Source organism: Mya arenaria, chromosome 7 (assembly GCF_026914265.1).
Source record: "Mya arenaria isolate MELC-2E11 chromosome 7, ASM2691426v1".
NCBI classification, from domain to species: domain Eukaryota; kingdom Metazoa; phylum Mollusca; class Bivalvia; order Myida; family Myidae; genus Mya; species Mya arenaria.
Window position 1 is genome coordinate 13,321,841 of NC_069128.1, and position 24,642 is coordinate 13,346,482.

At 40.7% G+C, this 24,642-nt stretch overlaps 3 protein-coding genes across 5 annotated transcripts in view; 1 reads left to right on the forward strand and 2 right to left on the reverse strand.

Annotated features, from left to right (window-relative positions):
* LOC128239861 (uncharacterized) overlaps positions 1–24,642 on the forward strand; it is an 88,023-nt gene that overhangs the window by 24,632 nt on the left and 38,749 nt on the right. Inside the window, exon 1 of one of the 3 annotated variants that reach the window (XM_052956306.1) lies at positions 24,545–24,629. The exons of the other annotated variants lie outside the window; for them this stretch is intronic. The gene's annotated coding sequence lies outside the window, so the exon portion shown is untranslated. Of the gene's footprint in view, positions 1–24,544; positions 24,630–24,642 lie in introns of those variants that run through there. 3 annotated transcript variants of the gene reach the window in all.
* LOC128240926 (uncharacterized) lies at positions 14,392–15,312 on the reverse strand. Its single transcript, XM_052957920.1, has one exon. The coding sequence runs from the start codon at positions 15,310–15,312 to the stop codon at positions 14,392–14,394; it is 921 nt and encodes a 306-aa protein (XP_052813880.1).
* LOC128240927 (uncharacterized) lies at positions 19,223–19,759 on the reverse strand. Its single transcript, XM_052957921.1, has one exon. The coding sequence runs from the start codon at positions 19,757–19,759 to the stop codon at positions 19,223–19,225; it is 537 nt and encodes a 178-aa protein (XP_052813881.1).

A 24,642-nucleotide genomic window follows, 5' to 3' on the forward strand; every position in this document is an offset into this window, starting at 1 on the left:
TAATGCATTTATTGAAAATATTAATTGCTGATAACAAGATTCTAACCGTGTATTTTAAATAGCAGAAAGCGCTAAAATAATATGTAAATGATTGGTGAATTGCTAAAAGATTTACTATGGTTAACTCTTCTCTCATGAGGTAGAAATACAGTGTTTTATGCTCATTTCTTTCAAATTAAACTAGGTATCTTCCATAAGAACCATTGTTTTCGACATTTATTCATCTTTTTTTAATATTAAAACAATAGTGTTAATTGTGGTAAATCTTATTTGGGAGTAAAAGTGCATCTTTAAGCTGACCAATTTTGCAGCATTGCTCATGGCGCGTCGTGGTTTGCGACTAGTAAAGGATGGGGGGGGGGGAGTGGCCATACTCCACGAAACTACAAGTCTGTGAATCTCTCCTAGATTTGGAAAATACATGTATACGTATGTAGTTTAGAAATGAAATAATTGGAAGAAAGGAAAATAAAAAAGCGCTTGCAAAAGACGTCGACCAAACTTCTTCCACTTGACAAAATCAAGTACTTTTATCACTTAACAATGGTGCTGTCAAATCAAGAGTTATGTATATAAATAAATACATTTCATAATCACTGCAGATATTAATGATTTTATTGAAAATTTGAGATACTTTGTCTTACAGCTGTCATAACAAACATTTCACGTAAAACACATTATTTAAAAAAAAATAGATGCAGTTTTACACTGCTTTACCCTTTATTCACTGTTCGTAGCAAATGATTCATTAAGCAATTGTTCACATTACTAATGAGATCTATGGAAGAAAATATTGGCAGTCAGTATTTTACAAAATTTAGATAGTTCTCTATTTAAGCGTATTCCTGACTTCTGTTTTTTTAGATTGAAAAAATCCGAACCCTAAATCGATGAAACAATAGTTTAAAAAAGGTAAATTGTAATTCTACAGAAAACATGATAATGACGGTTTATCAAACTGCAAGATTTTATTTTTGTAATTACTAGCATCTCCAAGCGCCTGCTATGTAAGCATGCTACTTTAAGGTTAAAATGACATTGCTTCGTTAAATCGGAGCACCTCGGCCACTTTCCATCGTGGAAAAATAACACCAATTCGGAAGTTCCTCCCCATTGTTGCAGCCTTTTTTAATTGACACATGACAGTTTAGTTTAAACATATTTATTTTACAACGATTGTGAAACAAGTTATTACAACATTATATTAATCACTCTCGTTGGCACGATTTTACGCGAGAATGTGGTCTTGTGTTGTGGGGGGAAACCGGAGAACCCGGAGGAAACCCACTTGTCCGGCTTGGTGACCACAAACCAAGCTCACATGCGCCTAAGCCGGGAATCGAACCCGGGTCGCCTAGGTGAGAAGCGAGTGCGCTAACCACTGCGCTAACCAGACAACCGATAGTGAATCAGCGCCTGATCATACCTCATATCTCAGACCATTGGCCTCCTTCGATATTTATAGATTTTGAAGCTGAATGGTTTGTGAATTAAAAAAACAGGCTGAATATGCTGGATCTTCTCCATCTAGGGGTGAGAGTGGTCTAGTGGTATAGGTATCTGCCTCTAACCCAAGAGGTCCTGGGTTCGTTCCTCACTAGGGGTGCTTTCTAAAAGGACATAGTACTGGTTTCTGCCCAGGAACCAGACTCGAGAGTGATTCTTTTAGCTGTCAGCTTTCGTCACAATCGATTTTAAATAAATTAGTATATACTACTTGACCTACTTGTTATTGTATTGTTAGTCATCGTACATCGGATATAGTCAATTCACCAAATACAGAGTGGTTACGTTCAATCAATTATATTTCTTAAGAGAAACTTTATTCTTTTCTAACTCTGTTAAATGTTTAGTAAGCAAGGGGAGTCTCACCCCGTATCGTATGTTGGGGGTCTCGAAGTACATGAAATCTGTGTAATATTGCATCCAAATTGCTCAATTGACGAAAGAATATAAGGGACCTTCATTTAATGGCGTCTTACCTTTAAAAATAATTTTTGAGTTTTTTTCCCAAGGGTGCTTTGCTTAGTGTTTTCTACAACTTTTTTCCTTTTCTTGTCTAGTTGGAACCTGACGCTAAAATGGAATCAGTCTGGAATGTTTCATACTTTGGGGTGGGGAGGGGGAGGGGAAGCGGGAGGGGGAGGGGGAGGGGCAGGGGCAGGGTGATTTAAGTGTTATTAACCTATTTAATAATACTGATTTGCTGTTTAATGTGGATACACGTTCTACTAGCTTGGTATACCAATGATTACAGTATACATGTTATATGTTCAGCAGATTAATTTGAACATTCTATCCCGCATTAAAAATGCTGACTACCATGATGCATACAATTACATAACTTTCTGGTCGAGGGATAGTAATAGCAAATGTTTACGAATGGTGGTAATACGTATTATATCTAGATGCTGCGCGTGGGTATGTACTTCATAATAACCGCAAAGCCACTTGCTGATACCACACTATTTAAGGCTATTAAAAATGAATATAAAAAATGACAGTGATAACATCTTCAAATATGTATACATACACTTAAAAAAGGATGCACAACGCCCGTGTCAGTGTCATAGTTTCCGGATTTGAATATTTCGCGGTTTTACCTATCCCATGCTTCCGTTTCCCTTTTAAACATCGCGTGCCAATATGACAGGCCCAGGAGCCAGAAGCTTGCTGTGGATTCCATTACTCTTACACTGCGTGCCAATACGATTCTAGTGAATAATGACTTCTGTGTTTGCTGTGTTCAAAGGGTTAGCCCCAACAATGTGGATGCGGGGATGGTCAAATGTTTCTCTATTGTGAGGATGGTGAACTGTGAGTTTTTAGTGCGAATGGTCAGGAGTGTCCATTTTGTCTATAGGGGAGGTTTAGGCTTTGAGTATTTCCCCATTAAATAATACCACAGCACGTTTTAAAGGCGCACACTATAGGTCAAATTAGTTAAATATGATGCGATTATTTAATGCATTATCGTATTTAACTAATTTGACTTTAATGAAAAAATAAGCATAGGAATTGTTTACAGATAAAATAAAAGCTATGTTTTGGCGCTTTTTATGGATAAATTTGTGGTGTAACCACGTAGCTATCATTTAAAAAACATTTATAAATGGTTTTATAATGTTTCTATCTGTAAAAACATCATGTTTTTGTTGTTGTTTTTATCAATAAAGTCAAAGGCGGTAAATATGATAACGCATTAAAAGTTAAAACTAAAATAAAAAGATACTATTAGCAGTCATTTTCTTCCGTCCTGGCACGTCATAAAACAAAGTCAATGCAAGCATATGCATACGGATGTAAATTTTAAATATATGTGGTACATATAAATGTTATCAATTATGTTATGTTTGGTATATTGGCGAGATAGACGTCCGTTTGCCCTACTACTTGGCCTTGTCCATAAACACGTGCTTGATATCGCGTTGCATGTTAATTTAATCAATTAAGTATGACATCTGGCTTCTAGTCTTGAAGGTAGCGCCTCTTGTTTGAATACTGTATTGTCTTCAAGTTGATAGTGAATGCAATGCTTCTGTTTAGCAATATAAGGACAAGAGTGAGATTGAATCCTGGTTAACCGATCCGTAAACCGGCCATTAACCGGTTTAAGCCCGCTGTGACGTCATGTTGAATGTTGCGATAGGTTTGTTATCTTGTAACAGTATGTGTCTCTTGTTCGGGGGTGTTTGACCTGGATTCTTGTACAAGGATATATTTTATTTAGCTTCTGCCTGCACTTTCCTTCCGTTGTATTTTTATGAGGTACGGCGCAGGGTATTAAGCCGCCTTTCCTTGTACATGCTGTTGTTTCTATTGATGTATGGGTGTAAAGTATATCATATATCATAATTGACGTCACCATAGTTGGAACAACGTCATTATAATAAAATTATATGTTTGATATGTAACTACTAAACTAGTCGAGTAAGTTTTAAATTTATCCCATGAAAAGTACTTGTACCATCACCTCCGTGATCGTCCAATATGAAATTTATCAACCCCTTTACTAAATGATACTCGCAAAGGCTCGTGTTTTTTTCATAAAATTTGGAAGCCTCGTTTCCGTGTTGAATAACCACGCATGCAACATCCCCTGCGTATACATATCCAACCATTATTTTTTTTACAACGAGTGGGCAGAAAGGTATATGACAATCATGCTACGTCACGCTCGTGGTAAATGCTGCGCGAGGTTGTGGTCTTGTGTTGTGCAGGAAACCGTACACATATTCGCCGAGGCCGGGAGTCCAATCCGGGATGCTTGAGTGCATTCATTCAATGCATAACTCATATGGCTTTCTATGGTTACAGTTGTTAATACTTTGATACAAATATATAGAGGATATTTGTTTGTTTCAGTGTAAGATCGTATTTTATTTCACGAGTGTCATAGAAATGCATATTTTCACGAGTGGCGAAGCCACTTTTTCTATGATCAAGAGTGAAATTAAATACGATCTTACACTGAAATAAACAAATTTTCTGTTTCTTTTATGCTTATTTTCGGAGTTTTATTAGTTTTTTTTATTTATTTCTGAATTACCCCCTTTTTTGAAAAGGGTGGTTTTTACGCCACTACCCGTGGGGCGCCCCTCATGCAAAAATATAACTGTCAACTTTTCTATTTTCGGTTTGCTGAGAAATAGTTCTCTGCTATTCATTCTTATAGCTTATTATTCGCTCGTTTTTTAGTGCAAAGCTTTTATGAACAGTAAACAATGAAGTTTTATAAGTGCACACATGTTCCAAAAAATAATGAAAACACTTTAATTTTAAGTTGGGCATGAATACATAACCAAATTACTACGCCGCTATTTAATGAATGAAAATTTGGAAGGTCAAATGTGTTAGCAAAACAAATGCGGATACTCATTGGATTTTAAACATTCTTCTTAGTTTATGACTGCATGTGTTTCATAGTAAATTAATATTCAGCCATCTTACTGTCAGAGACCAGTCTGTTTCGCTTGAAAGCAGGTTTTTTTCCAGATAAAGAGTGAATGCCACGCTAGTTTGTTGACAAATTTTGAGGTGTGGGTGGGGTAAAAAAATATCGGATTATCTGTAAATTGTTGTGTGAATTTTCCAGGAAGCTTATTTTACGTACTACAACGGCAAACAGTTCAAAATACATTTGAACGATGATTTAAAATTGTATTTATGTTCGAACAGTTGTTTTTGTTTGTAATTTGTTTGGTATGAAAGCAAATGTTCGAACATTAAGGTTCAAAGATCAGGAAAATGTTTGAAAAACGGGATAACCGGTATTAAACGGAAAGTTGTAATTTCCAAATATATATTTATAAAACATTTCTTTACTTTTTAAGCATTTTTTTTTGACAAAATTTACTGGTTCAAAGTCCAGTGTTCTGTTTTGATCAAGGCAAGTAATTACAAACGAATTTAAAAGTAGTTCTGAAAGTTGATATTTTCACTCCTTATTTTGCAGTAAAAATATCAAATTGATATTTTTACTGTTGTTATTCCACTGTTTTAACACCATATTTCATCGTAAAGCATGATAGAAACTTGTTTATAGTTTAATTTATATTTTAGATATGATATGTATATCAAATTCTATAGATACAGCTATTGATACTATTATACAAATTACTTGTTTACAGTTTAATTCATTTATTTTTATGATACTAGTATCATAATGTATATCAAATGCAATTGATACAGTTCTTAATACTAAAATTTAAAAATACTTGTTAATAGTTTACATGTTTACTATTTGTATACGTAAGCCATTTTTTTCTATGAACTTGACCATGGGTCATATTGGCCTATTTCAAATATATATTATGTGTTATATTTCCTTGAATAAACTTTCTCCTACTTCTTCACTGCCCTTACCACAACGAAAGCCTGTTCGCCAGTTACATGGTTCTAATCTAGCATTAAAACCAACATTTATTGCGCTATACGAACAGGACATCACAAAAAATGAAAAAAAAATCCATTCTTAGTGTGTTTGTCTTTGAATTCGAAACTAAGTAGGTCATTGCAACACGTTCCTTAGGATAGTCTATGTTTTACTTTAACCAGCTCAACTGCGTTCATATGCTCGATTATGACCTCAATCACGCAATTCATTACTTACAAATATATCAATAGTTCATTTTTTCTTTACATATTTGTTTTAAACAAATACTTCATTTCACTTCAAATCACTTTAAACGTTAAATCGAAACGCTAATGACAACAATACATTTAATATATATTAAATTGACACTGTCTAACACGTTGATTTTAGTTTCCGTGCTATGTTGACACAATACAAATACTAACAAGATCAGTTTTCAATTAACATGTATAAAGATAAGCGATCCAAACATATCCGAAGATATTGTGTTCAGCGGAAAATATTCGCAATTGCCTAAAGGAAGCTCATTTAAGGAATGAAAATTGAGGTGAAATATTGACATTTGTCGAACTAGCTCAACATAAATGTAATGAATGTTAAAAGGCGTCACGTTCGTTTACTCATTGTCAAATAGCGTTTGTTGAGCCTCCTGTACAATCATTTGCTGAATGTAGTTTGTTGTTGATAGAAGCAGCTCAACTTCTAATGTTGACTGTTGTTTGTTGAGCCAGTTTGACATTCATTGTCTGTTTGTTTGTGTCAATGACACCATGATAAACATTATCGTTGAAATCATTGATACGATGTAAGTCATTATTTCTCCCGCATTTATACGATGAACATCATTATTTCTCCTGCCAAAAGTACGATGGAAACCGTTATTATTTATCGAAGTATTGAAGCATGATGCCGTTTCTTTGAAATAAGATAGCATACATATAACACGACGGTTGTGGTTTATGTGAGATTCACACTTAATCGAGATACGCGCTGAAATAACCATTCAACCCCAATTGCGTACGCAGTGATTTTCCTGGAAGAGCAGCGAATAACCATGCCACCAGATTCGTACAAAGCTGGAATTCAGCTATAAATTCTCGTTTGAAAAATAGATTTGTGCACACATATAACGACTGAGGAAAGTAACTGTTGAACGGAGTTTCATTCAGCCCGTGTGACACTGTTTTATTCTGCATGTTTGACCGTTTTTGTGTTTGACCGTATTTGTGTTGGATTCACCCCGTGTGACACTGTTTTATTCTGACTGTCTGATCGTATTCGTCTTTGATTCACCCCTTGTGACACTGTTTTATTCTGAATGTTTGACCGTATTTGTGTTGGATTCACCCCGTGTGACACTGTTTTATTCTGACTGTTTGAACGTATTTGTGTCTGATTCAGCCCGTGTGACACTGTTTTATTCTGACTGTCTGACCGTATTTGTGTCTGATTCAGCCCGTGTGACACTGTTTTATTCTGGCTGTCTGTCCGTATTTGCGTCTGATTCACCCCGTGTGACACTGTTTTATTCTGACTGTTTGACCGTATTTGCGTCTGATTCACCCCGTGTGACACTGTTTTATTCTGACTGACTGACCGTATTTGAGTCTGATTCACCCCGTGTGACACTATTTTATTCTGACTGACTGACCGTATTTGTGTTGGATTCACCCCGTTTGACATTGTTTTATTCTGACTGTTTGACAGTATTTGAGTCGGATTCATCCCGTGTGACACTGTTTTATTCTGACTGTCTGACCGTATTTGTGTTGGATTCATCCCGTGTGACATTGTATTATTCTGACTATTTGACCGTATTTGTGTTGGATTCACCCCGTGTGACACTGTTTTTATTCTGACTATTTGACCGTATTTGTGACTGATTCACCCCGTGTGGCACTGTTTTATTCTGAATGTTTGACCGTATTTGTATTGGATTCACCCCCGTGTGACACTGTTTTATTCTGAATGTATGACCGTATTTGTGTTGGATTCACCCCGTGTGACACTGTTTTATTCTGAATGTCTGGCCGTATTTGTGTTGGATTCACCCCGTGTGGCACTGTTTTATTCTGACTGTCTGACCGTATTTGTGTCTGATTCACCCCGTGTGACACTGTTTTATTCTGACTGTCTGACCGTATTTGTGTCTGATTCACCCCGTGTGGCACTGTTTTATTCTGACTGTTTGACCGTATTTGTGTCTGATTCACCCCGCGTGACACTGTTTTATTCTGACTGTTTGACCGTATTTGTGTTGGATTCACCCCGTGTGACACTGTTTTATTCTGTTTAACCGTATTTTAATAACGCCGCTAACAATGGCATACCAGATACTGGCTGACACGATGGTATTTACAGGTATCGGATTCCACTGTAGGCAGGCATTTAATAGAGTGTGGCTTTTGATATTTAGCTATTATAGAAGACAAACGTTGATCCTCCCAGCTCGAATTCCACCGACATGTCTTTTATTTAATAAGCCAAGGCATTGATGACGGAAATAATTATAATCATATTGTTTTAGCGTAGGCAATGCACTTAATCGAAATCCCAATAACGCTAACCTTTACGCCAATTTATACAATTATCCGCCCGCGTATGAATACACGGTTAAACCTTCATATCATGATCGGTCTTAATCTCGATAATATCTCTACATTTGGTTTAATGATTCGTTTGACGTAGTAGTTAGTTCCGTAAAACGGTGTTAAATCATTGAATCATTCTTTGATGCTGTTTAATGTGTGTCAAATAGTAAATCACCATTCATGTCATTGCTTTCTTGTTATATAATTATGTTCGTGCAATTTCGACTCGGGTCAATAATTGTTAGACCAAAAATGAATAAATGTTAGTTCCCACTTACATCTTTAAAAAGCAAAATAGTAGGTAGGTAGGCATTCTCTTTTTTCTATTTTTTCTTGAGAACCGAGATTCTGTATCACACCCCCGGACCTATATCAGGGACCATCCTTATTGTAGAAAAGTTTCTATATAAACTGTTCAAAGTTAAACATACTTATTCAAATAGACTCCACATTTTTGTAATAACTAAAAATATTTTGTTCAAATTGAGAAAGTGTAGGATCGGGTTGAACGGATTGAGCAGAAAGGGCGTTGTCAGTCACTGCCTTACATGGGTGGCACCTCACCTAACAACTATTGCCCCACCCCATACTTTTCCCTGCCATACCAGCAAACAAGGACTTTGACTCAATCAAATATGAATCCCTGTCTGCAATTCATATTGTGTTTGGATGCATATATGTTTCTTTTTATTTTGCCTTTGTGTTGAAAAAAAAGTAAACAGAATCGTCCTCCCGTTGTCAGGATTGGAAAAATATCCCTCAATTATAAAGGAGACCGATTTATATTTATTATACAACAGAGTACCGAGAGCATACTGAAACGAGCTTTACAGTATCAAATAAGAAATGATAAACGTTTTCAACAGAACAAAATTAATGCTTTAAATACGCTAATCCTTTTCTCGTATTTCCCAAGACAAAAAACATTAGGACAATCTTAACCAAAAAGGAAGAAAAATCAGATTAAAATTTGCCTTTTAACCGCTTCATGCCCTGAGTGATTTGATTCAATAATTATGATAACCTTGGTCTTCAACGTTAATGTATATTTCTTTTTACTGTATATTCTTTTTTTGTTATATTGTTTAAGTTATTCTGTTGTTAGTCTAAAAGTCTGCAGGCTTAAATATACGCATTTTGTTAACACTGAAATGGGTGAAATTTAAAACCTCTCCATTTATTAATATAAACATGTTTCTTATGATTACGTAATTGCTTAATCTTTTGACCTGGAAACTTTGGGGGAAAAAGCCAAAAGTCGCGAAATGAAACACAATGCAAAATGAATACCCTCTTCTATATGACCTTGGTGCACTACAACTATATTTGGGAAAATATGTTCTCGTCTTTCAGAGGTTAAAATTTGATCGGGTGTTGTGTATTTTATTTAAATGGCTGTTGAGGTAGCGTTCAGTGCATCACAAGTTTATGAAAAAAAGGGAAAATGTCAAACTATATATTTTGAACAGGTGTTTGGAAAAATGTCAAACTATATATTTAGAACAGTCCTATTTGCACTGATATCCAGATGTTCCTCAAATACTGAAATAACTCGTATGTAAATAATGTCACAAGTGTCCTATTTGTGACAGAAATTTAAAAATACTTGCTTTTTTGTTGCGCAACGCTTCAGTTTCTAAAAATCTGTTGTAATCATTTTTACAATAAGGTATCTATGACGATATCACATCACTATCAATCTGTAAATGGTACGGTCATATATTATATTGGAACGCAGGAAAAGATCTCTCTTTCTCTTCGTACTGCTGGTATTAAGTGATGATTTTTAAACTTTAATTGTCCACTGTACCTTGTCCATAAAGTAATGATATATTTGCATAGTCCTCGGGGTGATTCCATATGACTTCGTGTTTAGGCGCATGCCTCCACCAACGGGAGTGCCTGACAAATTCACATTTATTTAATTATAAGATTTCTGACAAACATAATAAATATTAAGCATATGATAACCGCCAAATATCCATTCACACAAGAAAATGAAGTCATAATTCGGTTTATTTAAGTGAGCATTTAGACGCTCGCACATGCGCAGTAGCTTAATAAAAGGCTTTCACAGGGCATTTCCTGCTGAACACTTAGAAGATAGCATTACCTTTTTGTCTTCTTAACGGGCCTGGCGCTCGGACTTCCGACTTGATTGTTCAGAAGACCAAGAATAAACACTTACTCATACCTAGTGAATGTTATTACCTAGTGACTGCTGGAGAAATATAAAACAATTGAAGACCTTACTTATGGGCGTTAAAACAATCTGATATATAAACTTGGCTTTACGTCTGCGTAAGAGCTCTTGGTTTATATTCCAGAAACGTCCTCATGTAGAAATGACTTTATTTCACCTCGACCTTCAGCGAATACCTAATAAGTCGACGACGTTTGGCCTTCAAAATAGTTTACATGTTTCAACTACCTAAAATATCAACACATTAAAATGAGTACAGAATTAGAAGCGTGTACGTTATATCTGAAGCACTCCTTGCTTCAAGAATGGAAATCCAAGTTAGTTTACCCATATGTGTGGTTCCCAGTAATAAATATTTCAGATAACAAGCATTTACACTCATCAGAACCGTTACGAGCAATTATGGGACTTCTTATCCTGTTAAAGTTACGTTTTAGACGACCATTGGACAAATGCAAATGCAGCGTAGGAGTGATCTGTGTGCTTAACAAGCTGCCTACGTCATCATATTGGTGTTACAAAGAACGTTTGCGACCAGAAATCCTTAACATTTTAATTCATGATGTTTGTCAGTTAATTAAGCAAATTTATCGGCGTCAATCGAAGATCCATGAATGACACACCGCATGAGAACGCTACTTCATCATCGATTACAAGCATGCAGTAAAAACTTTATGGACACGACAAATCATCCCCGGCTTACATACGTAAAGATATATAGATTTTTTTAGTAGTTTTTGTTCCGAGAAAGCATTGTCAGCAGAAAGAGGGAAACTGACAGAAAGTCAGTTTTCTCTTGCATTCGAAGTTTTTGATAAAAGTATATAAGTTCATGGATAAACACTCATTATTTAGGTTTATCTTACCATATAATGTTCGGTAGCCCATGGTATAACATTGTATAACACTGGTTAAATGTTAGGGATGGTCAAAGTTATTCAAAATAAGACGCAACCGAATAACTCAAAAGCATGTGTTAATATATAACTCCAAAAATTATAAACAATTCGGGACGAGTTAGAACACTGCGGACTATCTAAAGATGACCTTGGCAATTGTGTGTTATGCGATGAATTGACGCTTATTGTCATGTCCGAAATCTCATTAAGTACAAGTAAAGATATGCATACTTGTTATTTCAAATATAACAATTGATATACCATGTTACACGTATTTGCTAGCGGTCGCTGGCAATGTTACACCTAGTTAGAATGTCAATGAACTATCTTGGTACTTAACATGCAGTTTTAACACTGAAACGTATTTCCACATTAATAATTTATGCTTGATCAAGTTCATTCATAGTAAATGTTAGACTTTATATATGAAGTAAACGTGCAAGGGCATTAACTCCATCTACAACAGTTCGATATCCGTGAAATACGCGTGCAGTATAAGGGAATAATTTTCCCATGCTAATGTAACGTCCGAATCATCTGCATATGCGCAATATGGAGCAATGAATAACATAAACCATGCATGTGTGCATCGTAATTGAACGTCTGCCGTTCATCAAAATAAGGCTAAAACTCCCATTGGGGTCTACTTCGTTGAAATATAGTTTAACAATATCTGCGTATTTAAATTAACTCCGACATACCACTTTTGAAACAATAATAAACCGATATCATTGACTGTACCAGAATGTCAATGAGATTCCGAAACTGGAACTCATAACCATAGCGGGAAACACGGGTTGTCAGGTACTAGAACTCATGATCATAGCGGGGAACACGGGTTGTCAAATACGGGAACTCATGATCATAGCGGGGAACACGGGTTGTCAGGTACTAGAACTCATGATCATACCGGGGAGCACGGGTTGTCAAATACGGGAACTCATGATCATAGCGGGAAACACGGGTTGTCAGGTACTAGAACTCATGATCATAGCGGGGAACACGGGTTGTCAAATACGGGAACTCATGATCATAGCGGGGAATACGGGTTGTCATATACGAGAACTCATGATCATAGCTAGGAATACGGGTTGTCATATACGAGAACTCATGATCATAGCTGGGAATACGGGTTGTCATATACGAGAACTCATGATCATAGCTGGGAATACGGGTTGTCATATACGATATCTCATGATCATAGCGGGGAGCGCGGGTTGTCATATACGAGAGCTCATGATCATAGCTGGGAATACGGGTTGTCAGATACGAGAACTCATTATCATAGCGGGGAGCACGGGTTGTCATATACGACAACTCATGATCATAGCTGGGAATACGGGTTGTCATATACGAGAACTCATGATCATAGCTGGGAATACGGGTTGTCATATACGAGAACTCATTATCATAGCGGGGAGCACGGGTTGTCATATACGAGAACTCATGATCATAGCTGGGAATACGGGTTGTCATATACGAGACCTCATGATCATAGTGGGGGGCACGGGTTGTCATATACGAGAACTCATTATCATAGCGGGGAACACGGGTTGTCATATACGAGAACTCATGATCATAGTGGGGGGCACGGGTTATTATATACGAGAACTCATGATCATTGCTGGGAGCACGGGTTGTCATATACGAGAACTCATGATCATAGCGGGGAACACGGGTTGTCATATACGAGAACTCATGATCATAGCGGGGAGCACGGGTTGTCATATACGAGAACTCATGATCATAGCGGGGAGCACGGGTTGTCATATACGAGAACTCATGATCATAGCGGGGAGCACGGGTTGTCATATACGTGAACTCATGATCATAGCGGGGAGCACGGGTTGTCATATACGAGAACTCATGATCAAAGCGGGGAGCACGGGTTATCATATACGAGAACTCGTGATCATAGCGGAGAGCACGGGTTGTCATATACGAGAACTCATTATCATAGCGGGGAGCACGGGTTGTCATATACGAGAACTCATGATCATAGCGGGGAGCACGGGTTATCATATACGAGAACTCATGATCATAGCGGGGAGCACGGGTTGTCATATACGAGAACTCATGATCATAGCGGGGAGCACGGGTTGTCATATACGAGAACTCATGATCATAGCGGGGAGCACGGGTTGTCATATACGAGAACTCATGATCATAGCGGGGAGCACGGGTTGTCATATACGAGAACTCATGATCATAGCGGGGAGCACGGGTTGTCATATACGAGAACTCATGATCATAGCGGGGAGCACGGGTTGTCATATACGAGAACTCATGATCATAGCGTGGAGCACGGGTTATCATATACGAGAACTCGTGATCATAGCGGGGAGCACGGGTTGTCAGATACGAGAACTCATAATCAAATCGGGGAACACGGGTTGTCATATACGAGAACTCATGATCATAGCGGGGAGCACGGGTTATCATATACGAGAACTCATGATCATAGCGGGGAGCACGGGTTGTCATATACGAGAACTCATGATCATAGCAGGGAACACGGGTTGTCAAATACGAGAACTCATGATCATAACGGGGAGCACGGGTTGTCAAATACGGGAACTCATGATCATAGCGGGAAACACGGGTTGTCAGGTACGAGAGCTCATGATCATAGCGGGGAGCACGGGATGTCAAATACGATAACTCATGATTATAGCGGGGAGCACGGGTTGTCAAATACGGGAACTCATGATCATAGCGGGGAACACGGGTTGTCATATACGAGAACTCATGATCATAGCGGTGAGCACGGGTTGTCAGGTACGAGAACTCATGATCATAACGGGGAACACGGGTTGTTATATACTAGAACTCATGATCATAACGGGGAACACGGGTTGTCATATACGAGAACTCATGATCATAACGGGGAACACGGGTTTTCATATACGAGAACTCATGATCATAGCGGGGAACACGGGTTGTCATATACGAGAACTCATGATCATAGCGGGGAGCACGGGTTGTCATATACGAGAACTCATGATCATAGCGGGAAACACGGGTTATCATATACGTTAACTCATGGTCATAGCGGGGAGCACGGGTTGTCATATACGGGAACTCATGATCATAGCGGGGAGCGCGGGTTGTCATATACGAGAACTCATGATCATAGCTGGGAATACGGGTTGTCATATACGAGAACTCATGATCATAGCTGGGAATACGGGTTGTCATATACGATATCTCATGATCATAGCGGGGAGCGCGGGTTGTCATATACGAGAGCTCATGATCATAGCTGGGAATACGGGTTGTCAGATACGAGAACTCATTATCATAGCGGGGAGCACGGGTTGTCATATACGACAACTCATGATCATAGCTGGGAATACGGGTTGTCATATACGAGAACTCATGATCATAGCTGGGAATACGGGTTGTCATATACGAGAACTCATTATCATAGCGGGGAGCACGGGTTGTCATATACGAGAACTCATGATCATAGCTGGGAATACGGGTTGTCATATACGAGAACTCATGATCATAGTGGGGGGCACGGGTTGTCATATACGAGAACTCATTATCATAGCGGGGAACACGGGTTGTCATATACGAGAACTCATGATCATAGTGGGGGGCACGGGTTATTATATACGAGAACTCATGATCATTGCTGGGAGCACGGGTTGTCATATACGAGAACTCATGATCATAGCGGGGAACACGGGTTGTCATATACGAGAACTCATGATCATAGCGGGGAGCACGGGTTGTCATATACTAGAACTCATGATCATAGCGGGGAGCACGGGTTGTCATATACGAGAACTCATGATCATAGCTGGGAGCACGGGTTGTCATATACGTTAAATCATGATCATAGCGGGGAGCACGGGTTGTCATATACGAGAACTCATGATCAAAGCGGGGAGCACGGGTTATCATATACGAGAACTCGTGATCATAGCGGAGAGCACGGGTTGTCATATACGAGAACTCATTATCATAGCGGGGAGCACGGGTTGTCATATACGAGAACTCATGATCATAGCGGGGAGCACGGGTTATCATATACGAGAACTCATGATCATAGCGGGGAGCACGGGTTGTCATATACGAGAACTCATGATCATAGCGGGGAGCACGGGTTGTCATATACGAGAACTCATGATCATAGCGGGGAGCACGGGTTATCATATACGAGAACTCATGATCATAGCGGGGAGCACGGGTTGTCATATACGAGAACTCATGATCATAGCGGGGAGCACGGGTTGTCATATACGAGAACTCATGATCATAGCGGGGAGCACGGGTTGTCATATACGAGAACTCATGATCATAGCGTGGAGCACGGGTTATCATATACGAGAACTCGTGATCATAGCGGGGAGCACGGGTTGTCAGATACGAGAACTCATAATCAAATCGGGGAACACGGGTTGTCATATACGAGAACTCATGATCATAGCGGGGAGCACGGGTTATCATATACGAGAACTCATGATCATAGCGGGGAGCACGGGTTGTCATATACGAGAACTCATGATCATAGCAGGGAACACGGGTTGTCAAATACGAGAACTCATGATCATAACGGGGAGCACGGGTTGTCAAATACGGGAACTCATGATCATAGCGGGAAACACGGGTTGTCAGGTACGAGAGCTCATGATCATAGCGGGGAGCACGGGATGTCAAATACGATAACTCATGATTATAGCGGGGAGCACGGGTTGTCAAATACGGGAACTCATGATCATAGCGGGGAACACGGGTTGTCATATACGAGAACTCATGATCATAGCGGTGAGCACGGGTTGTCAGGTACGAGAACTCATGATCATAACGGGGAACACGGGTTGTTATATACTAGAACTCATGATCATAACGGGGAACACGGGTTGTCATATACGAGAACTCATGATCATAACGGGGAACACGGGTTTTCATATACGAGAACTCATGATCATAGCGGGGAACACGGGTTGTCATATACGAGAACTCATGATCATAGCGGGGAGCACGGGTTGTCATATACGAGAACTCATGATCATAGCGGGAAACACGGGTTATCATATACGTTAACTCATGGTCATAGCGGGGAGCACGGGTTGTCATATACGGGAACTCATGATCATAGCGGGGAGCGCGGGTTGTCATATACGAGAACTCATGATCATAGCGGGGAGCGCGGGTTGTCATATACGGGAACTCATGATCATAGCGGGAACACGGGTTGTCATATACGAGAACTCATGATCATAGCGGGGAGCACGGGTTGTCATATACGATAACTCATGATCATAGCGGGGAGCACGGGTTGTCATATACATTAACTCATGATCATAGCGGGGAGCACGGGTTGTCATATACGAGAACTCATGATCATAGCGGGGAGCACGGGTTGTCATATACGAGAACTCATTATCATAGCGGGAACACGGGTTGTCATATACGAGAACTAAAGATCATAGCTGGGAATATGGGTTGTCATATACGATAACTCATGATCATAGCTGGGAATACGGGTTGTCATATACGAAAACTCATTATCATAGCGGGGAGCGCGGGTTGTCATATACGAGAACTCATGATCATAGCTTGGAATACGGGTTGTCATATACGTGAACTCATGATCATAGCGGGGAGCGCGGGTTGTCATATACGAGAACTCTTGATCATAGCGGGGAGCGCGGGTTGTCATATACGAGAACTCATGATCATAGCTGGGAATATGGGTTGTCAGATACGAGAACTCATGATGATAGTGGGGGCACGGGTTGTCATATACGAGAACTCATGATCATTGCTGGGAACACGGGTTGTCATATACCAGAACTCATGATCATAGCGGGGAACACGGGTTGTCATATACGAGAACTCATGATCATAGCGGGGAGCACGGGTTGTCATATACTTTAACTCATGATCATAGCGGGGAGCACGGGTTGTCATATACGATAACTCATGATCATAGCGGGGAGCACGGGTTATCATATACGTGAACTCATGATCATAGCGGGGAGCGCGGGTTGTCATATACGAGAACTCTTGATCATAGCGGGGAACACGGGTTGTCATATACGAGAACTCATGATCATAGCGGGGAGCACGGTTTCTCATATACGTTAACTCATGATCATAGCGGGGAGCACGGGTTGTCATATACGTTAACTCATGATCATAGCGGGGAGCACGGGTTGTCATATACGAGAACTCATGATCATAGCGGGGAGCACGGGTTGTCATATACGAGAACTCATTATCATAGCGGGAACACGGGTTGTCATATACGAGAACTAAAGATCATAGCTGGGAATATGTCTTGTCATATACGATAACTCATGATCATAGCTGGGAATACGGGTTGTCATATACGAGAACTCATGATCATAGCGGGGAATACGGGTTGTCATATACGAGAACTCATGATCATAGCTAGGAATACGGATTGTCATATACGAGAACTCATGATCATAGCTGGGAATACGGGTTGTCATATACGAGAACTCATGATCATAGCTGGGAATACGGGTTGTCATATACGATATCTCATGATCATAGCGGGGAGCGCGGGTTGTCATATACGAGAGCTCATGATCATAGCTGGGAATACGGGTTGTCAGATACGAGAACTCATTATCATAGCGGGGAGCACGGGTTGTCATATACGACAACTCATGATCATAGCTGGGAATACGGGTTGTCATATACGAGAACTCATGATCATAGCTGGGAATACGGGTTGTCATATACGAGAACTCATTATCATAGCGGGGAGCACGGGTTGTCATATACGAGAACTCATGATCATAGCTGGGAATACGGGTTGTCATATACGAGAACTCATGATCATAGTGGGGGGCACGGGTTGTCATATACGAGAACTCATTATCATAGCGGGGAACACGGGTTGTCATATACGAGAACTCATGATCATAGTGGGGGGCACGGGTTATTATATACGAGAACTCATGATCATTGCTGGGAGCACGGGTTGTCATATACGAGAACTCATGATCATAGCGGGGAACACGGGTTGTCATATACGAGAACTCATGATCATAGCGGGGAGCACGGGTTGTCATATACGTTAACTCATGATCATAGCGGGGAGCACGGGTTGTCATATACGAGAACTCATGATCATAGCTGGGAGCACGGGTTGTCATATACGTTAAATCATGATCATAGCGGGGAGCACGGGTTGTCATATACGTGAACTCGTGATCATAGCGGGGAGCACGGGTTGTCATATACGAGAACTCGTGATCATAGCGGGGAGCACGGGTTGTCATATACGAGAACTCATGATCATAGCGGGGAGCACGGGTTGTCATATACGAGAACTCATGATCATAGCGGGGAGCACGGGTTGTCATAAATACGAGCTTATGATCATAGCGGGGAGCACGGGTTGTCATATACGATAACTCATGATCATAGCGGGGAGCACGGGTTGTCATATACTAGAACTCATGATCATAGCGGGGAGCACGGGTTGTCAGATACGAGAACTCATGATCAAAGCGGGGAGCACGGGTTGTCATGTACGTTAACTCATGATCATAGCGGGGAGCACGGGTTGTCATATACGAGAATTCATGATCATAGCGGGGAGCACGGGTTGTCATATACGAGAACTCATTATCATAGCGGGAACACGGGTTGTCATTTACGAGAACTAAAGATCATAGCTGGGAATATGGGTTGTCATATACGATAACTCATGATCATAGCTGGGAATACGGGTTGTCATATACGAGAACTCATTATCATAGCGGGGAATACGGGTTGTCATATACGAGAACTCATGATCATAGCTAGGAATACGGGTTGTCATATACGAGAACTCATGATCATAGCTGGGAATACGGGTTGTCATATACGAGAACTCATGATCATAGCTGGGAATACGGGTTGTCATATACGAGAACTCATGATCATAGCGGGGAGTGAGGGTTGTCATATACGAGAACTCATGATCATAGCGGGGAATACGGGTTGTCATATACGAGAACTCATTATCATAGCGGGGAGCACGGGTTGTCATATACGAGAACTCATGATCATAGCTGGGAATACGGGTTGTCATATACGAGAACTCATGATCATAGCTGGGAATACGGGTTGTCATATACGAGAACTCATTATCATAGCGGGGAGCACGGGTTGTCATATACGAGAACTCATGATCATAGCTGGGAATACGGGTTGTCATATACGATAACTCATGATCATAGCGGGGAGCACGGGTTGTCATATACTAGAACTCATGATCATAGCGGGGAGCACGGGTTGTCAGATACGAGAACTCATGATCAAAGCTGGGAGCACGGGTTGTCATATACGAGAACTCATGATCATAACGGGGAGCACGGGTTGTCAGATACGAGAACTCATGATCATAGCGGGGAGCACGGGTTGTCATATACGAGAACTCATGATCATAGCGGGGAACACGGGTTTCAGATACGGGAACTCATGATCATAGCGGGGAACACGGGTTATCAGATACGGGAACTCATGATCATAGCGTGGAGCACGGGTTGTCATATACGAGAACTCATGATCATAGCGGGGAGCACGGGTTGCCAGATACGAGAACTCATGATCATAGCGGGGAGCACGGGTTGTCATATACGAGAACTCATGATTATAGCGGGGAGCATGGGTTGTCATATACGAGAACTCATGACCATAGCGGGGAGCACGGGTTGTCATATACGAGAACTCATGATCATAGCGGGGAACACGGGTTGTCATATACGAGAACTCATGATCATAGCGGGGAGCACGGGTTGCCAGATACGAGAACTCATGATCATTGCGGGGAGCACGGTTTGTCAGAGACGAGAACTCATGATCATAGCAGGGAGCACGAGTTGTCATATACGAGAACTCATGATCAAAACGGGGAACACGGGTTATCAGATATGAGAACTCATGATCATAACGGGGAGCACGGGTTGTCAGATACGAGAGCTCATGATCATAGCGGGGGTGCTAGGGTTGTCATATACGAGAGCTCATGATCATAGCGGGGAGCACGGGTTGTCATATACGAGAGCTCATGATCATAGCGGGGAACACGGGTTGTCATATACGAGAGCTCATGATCATAGCGGGGAACACGGATTGTCAAATACGAGTATGTTTAACTAGCATTTATTGTTATATACTGTGATAAATGCGTGGTTGAGCGCCCGAATGTCGTCTATGACGGTTACCCAAACACTTCACTGACAGTTCTAAGACAGTAACCGTAATGTTGCGCTGAACGTTGTAAGAAGATAACCCCAACATATTACTTATTAACGATGTCTTTATAGATATACTGACTGTGTGATAATTCGTTGTTTGTATCACTACGATGTTTAACAGGGATCATATAGGCTATATGACATCTCTGTAAGAGTCACCAGGCCCATTGTCTGCACAACAGCTAGTGTGGTTCGTTACCGTGCTCTTCTTGATAAGAATCGTTCTTCATTTCCGGTCTTTCTTTTTCCCGGCTTCTTATCCCGTATACCCCCGTACTGGTAGTTACCACTTTTGACACATGTGTCGTCTGCTTACCTTTGGTCTTTGCTCCTTCTGTTTAAAAAAAAATGGCTACTGGGTGTGTCTGTGTTAATTTAATTGTAGTTTGTTTATCTGATGGGCACAATTGTAAATAGTCAATATATCTGATACTGTTTGAAACGGTGCCACACCTAACTTATACAAATATTTAATAGAAATCATCCAATGCAACCGTATGTGAAGCCACATTATTGAATTTCTGTTGTTCTTTTTTTGGACTATTGACTATGTCTAAAGGATTGCTGAAAATAGAATGTTGTTTAAGTTTGTGCAAGGAGTTGTTGGCATTCATTTTAAACCCCAGAGAACTCCTGTCTCGACGACTGTTCCGGTGCGATTACCCCTAAATAACACCTGTTTCGACGACTGTTCCAGTGCGTTTACCCCCAAAGAACACCTGTTTCGACGACTGTTCCAGTGCGTTGACCCCCTACGAACTCCTGTTTCGACGATTGTTCTAGTGCGTTTACCCCCAAAGAACACCTGTTTCGACGACTGTTCCAGTGCGTTGACCCCCTACGAACTCCTGTCTCGACGATTGTTCTAGTGCGTTTTCCCATCAGAAAACCTGTTTCGACGACTGTTCAAGTGCGTTGACCGCCAAAAGACACCCGTGTCGGCGATTGTTCCAGTGCGCCGACCCCCAAAGCAGACTTGTTTCGACGACTGTTCCAGTGCGTTGACCCCAAAAGAACACCTGTTTCGACGACTGTTTAAGTGTGTTGACCGCCTTCGAACTCCTGTTTCGACGATTGTTCTAGTGCGTTGAACCCCAAAAGAACAACTGTTCCGACGACTGTTCCAGTGCGCTTACCCCCTACGAACACCTGTTTCGACGACTGTTCCAGTGCGCTTACCCCCTACGAACACATGTTCCGACGACTGTTTAAGGCGGTGAGCCCAAACAAACACATGTTTCGCGGAACTCTGTGAATACCTGTTTCGCACTTTTTTTCTACACAGTTACCCTTGTGATTACCCGTTTCGCAAATCTTTTTAAGGCGATTACCCCTGTGAACACCTGTTTCGCAAATCTTTCCCGGCGGTTACCACTGTGAACGCCTGTTTCGCAAATCTTTCCAGGCGGTTACCCCTGTAAACACCTGTTTCGTAATTCATCCAAGGCGTTTACTCTTGTGAACATCTGTTTTTCAAATCTTCCCAGGTGGTTACCCTTGTGAACACCTGTTTTTCAAATCTTCCCAGGCGGTTACCCTTGTGAAAACCTGTTCCGATAGCTAATATAAAGCGTTAACCCCAAAATATGTTTATTTAACATTGCGGGCTTACCTCTACTGTTCGATTGCATTATTTAATTCGTTTAATTGCTTCGAAAGTTCGCTAAAACGACTCATTCCTTGCGACATATTTTTGTATTTTTATGAACGAACTTTAGAGACTACGACAAATGGAATGCATATAAAAAATGTATCTGTATTCTGACTTCAAATATTCGGCATTGAACCAGGGGCCTGACACACATGTGTCTGTTTTGTCATTAATTTGATCGCGCTAAATAGACTTCGCATTGTTAACCCCTGCATTGAAATCTTTGTCAATATCTTGACAACTGTGAGCTTCCAATTATGATCTGACAATGCCTTCAAATGTGCTGATCTGAAGCTTTCTTACAGACCTATGCCTTTTGTGATATACATGTAATTAATACCATTGTCATTCTGAATGTATAGCTCGAAATCTATCGCTTCAATCTTGTTCGCTTTGGGCTTGTCAGAAGGTTGTTATCAAAGACTTCCCGTAGATCTTGCCTGTTGGTAGGAGTATTATAGCAATGTAGTTGGAGGACCAAACGGCTTGCATGCTTTAATCCGTGGTTAGTAAGTGGCTCACACGCCATAAATATAATTCATCGAGGGAGGGAAATGCCAAGTTATTTAGGTGTCAGCTGTTCTTTGCCTGCTATCGTGTAAGGTTATTTTGTTATTCCAAATCCGATTCCTTAGATATTGCAGGTTTCTGCTTTCTGACAGTTCGTAAGCATTGAAAACGACTAAGTTTAACCCCCAGTGACCCCTCTAATTTCGCTAACAGTTCCATGACGGTAACCACAACATTATTTTATATGGGAGTATGTTAATTTACATGCTTTTGCCAAAGTTCTTATAGCGGGTCCAATATATTGGAAGTGGTTCTTGCAAAATTTAAAACCGCTAAGGGTTGTACTAGGGAGCAGGCCGGACCTAGGGAGTAGGTCGGTACTAGGGGGCATGCCGGCACTAGGGCGTCAGGCCGGTACTTGGAGGTCAGGCCGGTACTTGGGTACATATCAGTTCTAAGGGTGAAGTCCGTAGCTAGGAGGTCAGGCCGGTACTTGGGTACATATCAGTTCTAAGGGTGAAGTCCGGAACTAGGGGTTCAGGCCGGTTCTTGGGGTTAAGGCCAAAAGTAGGGGGTCAGACCGGTTCTCGGGGGGCAGGCCAGTACTAGAAGTTCAGGCCGATACTAGGGGGTCAGGCTGAAACTAGGGGGAAGGGACAGGCCGGTACTTGGGGGTCATGCCGGTAAAAGGGTGCAGGTCGGTACTATTGGGGAAGGCCGGCTTAGGTTGACAAGCCGGTACAAGGGGCCAGGTTGGTACTAGGGGGTACCCCAGTATTTGAAGGGCATGTCTGTACTAGGGGACGGGTCGGTACAAGTACTATATCATTTTCATGCGTTACTTTTCAAATCGATTTACAAGTATTTTTTTTCAAGATCGAACTCCGTCATTTGTCGGCTCCATAGCAAAACCAAGCATTTTTTTTAAATCAATGTTTAATCCTTAATCATGAGATATCAGTCTGCTATAGATTCTGAACAGAGTTAATATAGCTTTGTTTGTCTTCATTAACCCATAAATTATATATTAAAACAAAATCGATGTCTGGAAATATCTTATTATGGCAACCATTCATCGCGTACATATGCGTTACACCAGCGCTGTATTTATTATCCAGAGTTCAACTATTTAAGATAATTCTCTACCTGACATTGGCGATACTTAAAATAAACATTCGAGCAGGGTTAAAAAGAATACATTGAGAGCACACTATAAAAGGGTAATGATCTCTTAACCAGCGACTCACAGCGTGAATGATCGATTGATTAACCGGTAATTCATGAACAATATATTTATATTTGTTCTCAAGAGCCTATTAAGATATGGATATCCACGATTTCATGAATGGAGTAATCTCCACCATGTGGGAATACAAACTAAGTTCGTGAGAATCGCACGTGGTTTTAACCGACTCTGATTGGCTGAAAGTAGAACACAGTGCTCCCACACTTGTGAATGAAACTCGGGTCGTACTTCATTCGTAATATATAGAACAGAAGATAAGTGGCGAAATGTATATGCAAATTTCACGTGTTAAGATCTTTATTTAGACGAACAAGGAGTGTTAAATTAATGGAATTACTCCATTCCATAAAGTCTAAGACGTCGCGAAAAGAGAAAAAAAAGTTTGAATATAAATCGTGATCGGAAATCCCGGAGCGAGAAGGTACAGTTTCGGC

Bases quoted from the DNA above. Each gene is read 5' to 3' on its own strand.
- LOC128240926 (XM_052957920.1), bottom strand. From the start codon at position 15,312: ATGACAACCCGTGCTCCCCGCTATGATCATGAGTTCTCGTATATGACA.
- LOC128240927 (XM_052957921.1), bottom strand. From the start codon at position 19,759: ATGACAACCCGTATTCCCAGCTATGATCATGAGTTCTCGTATATGACA.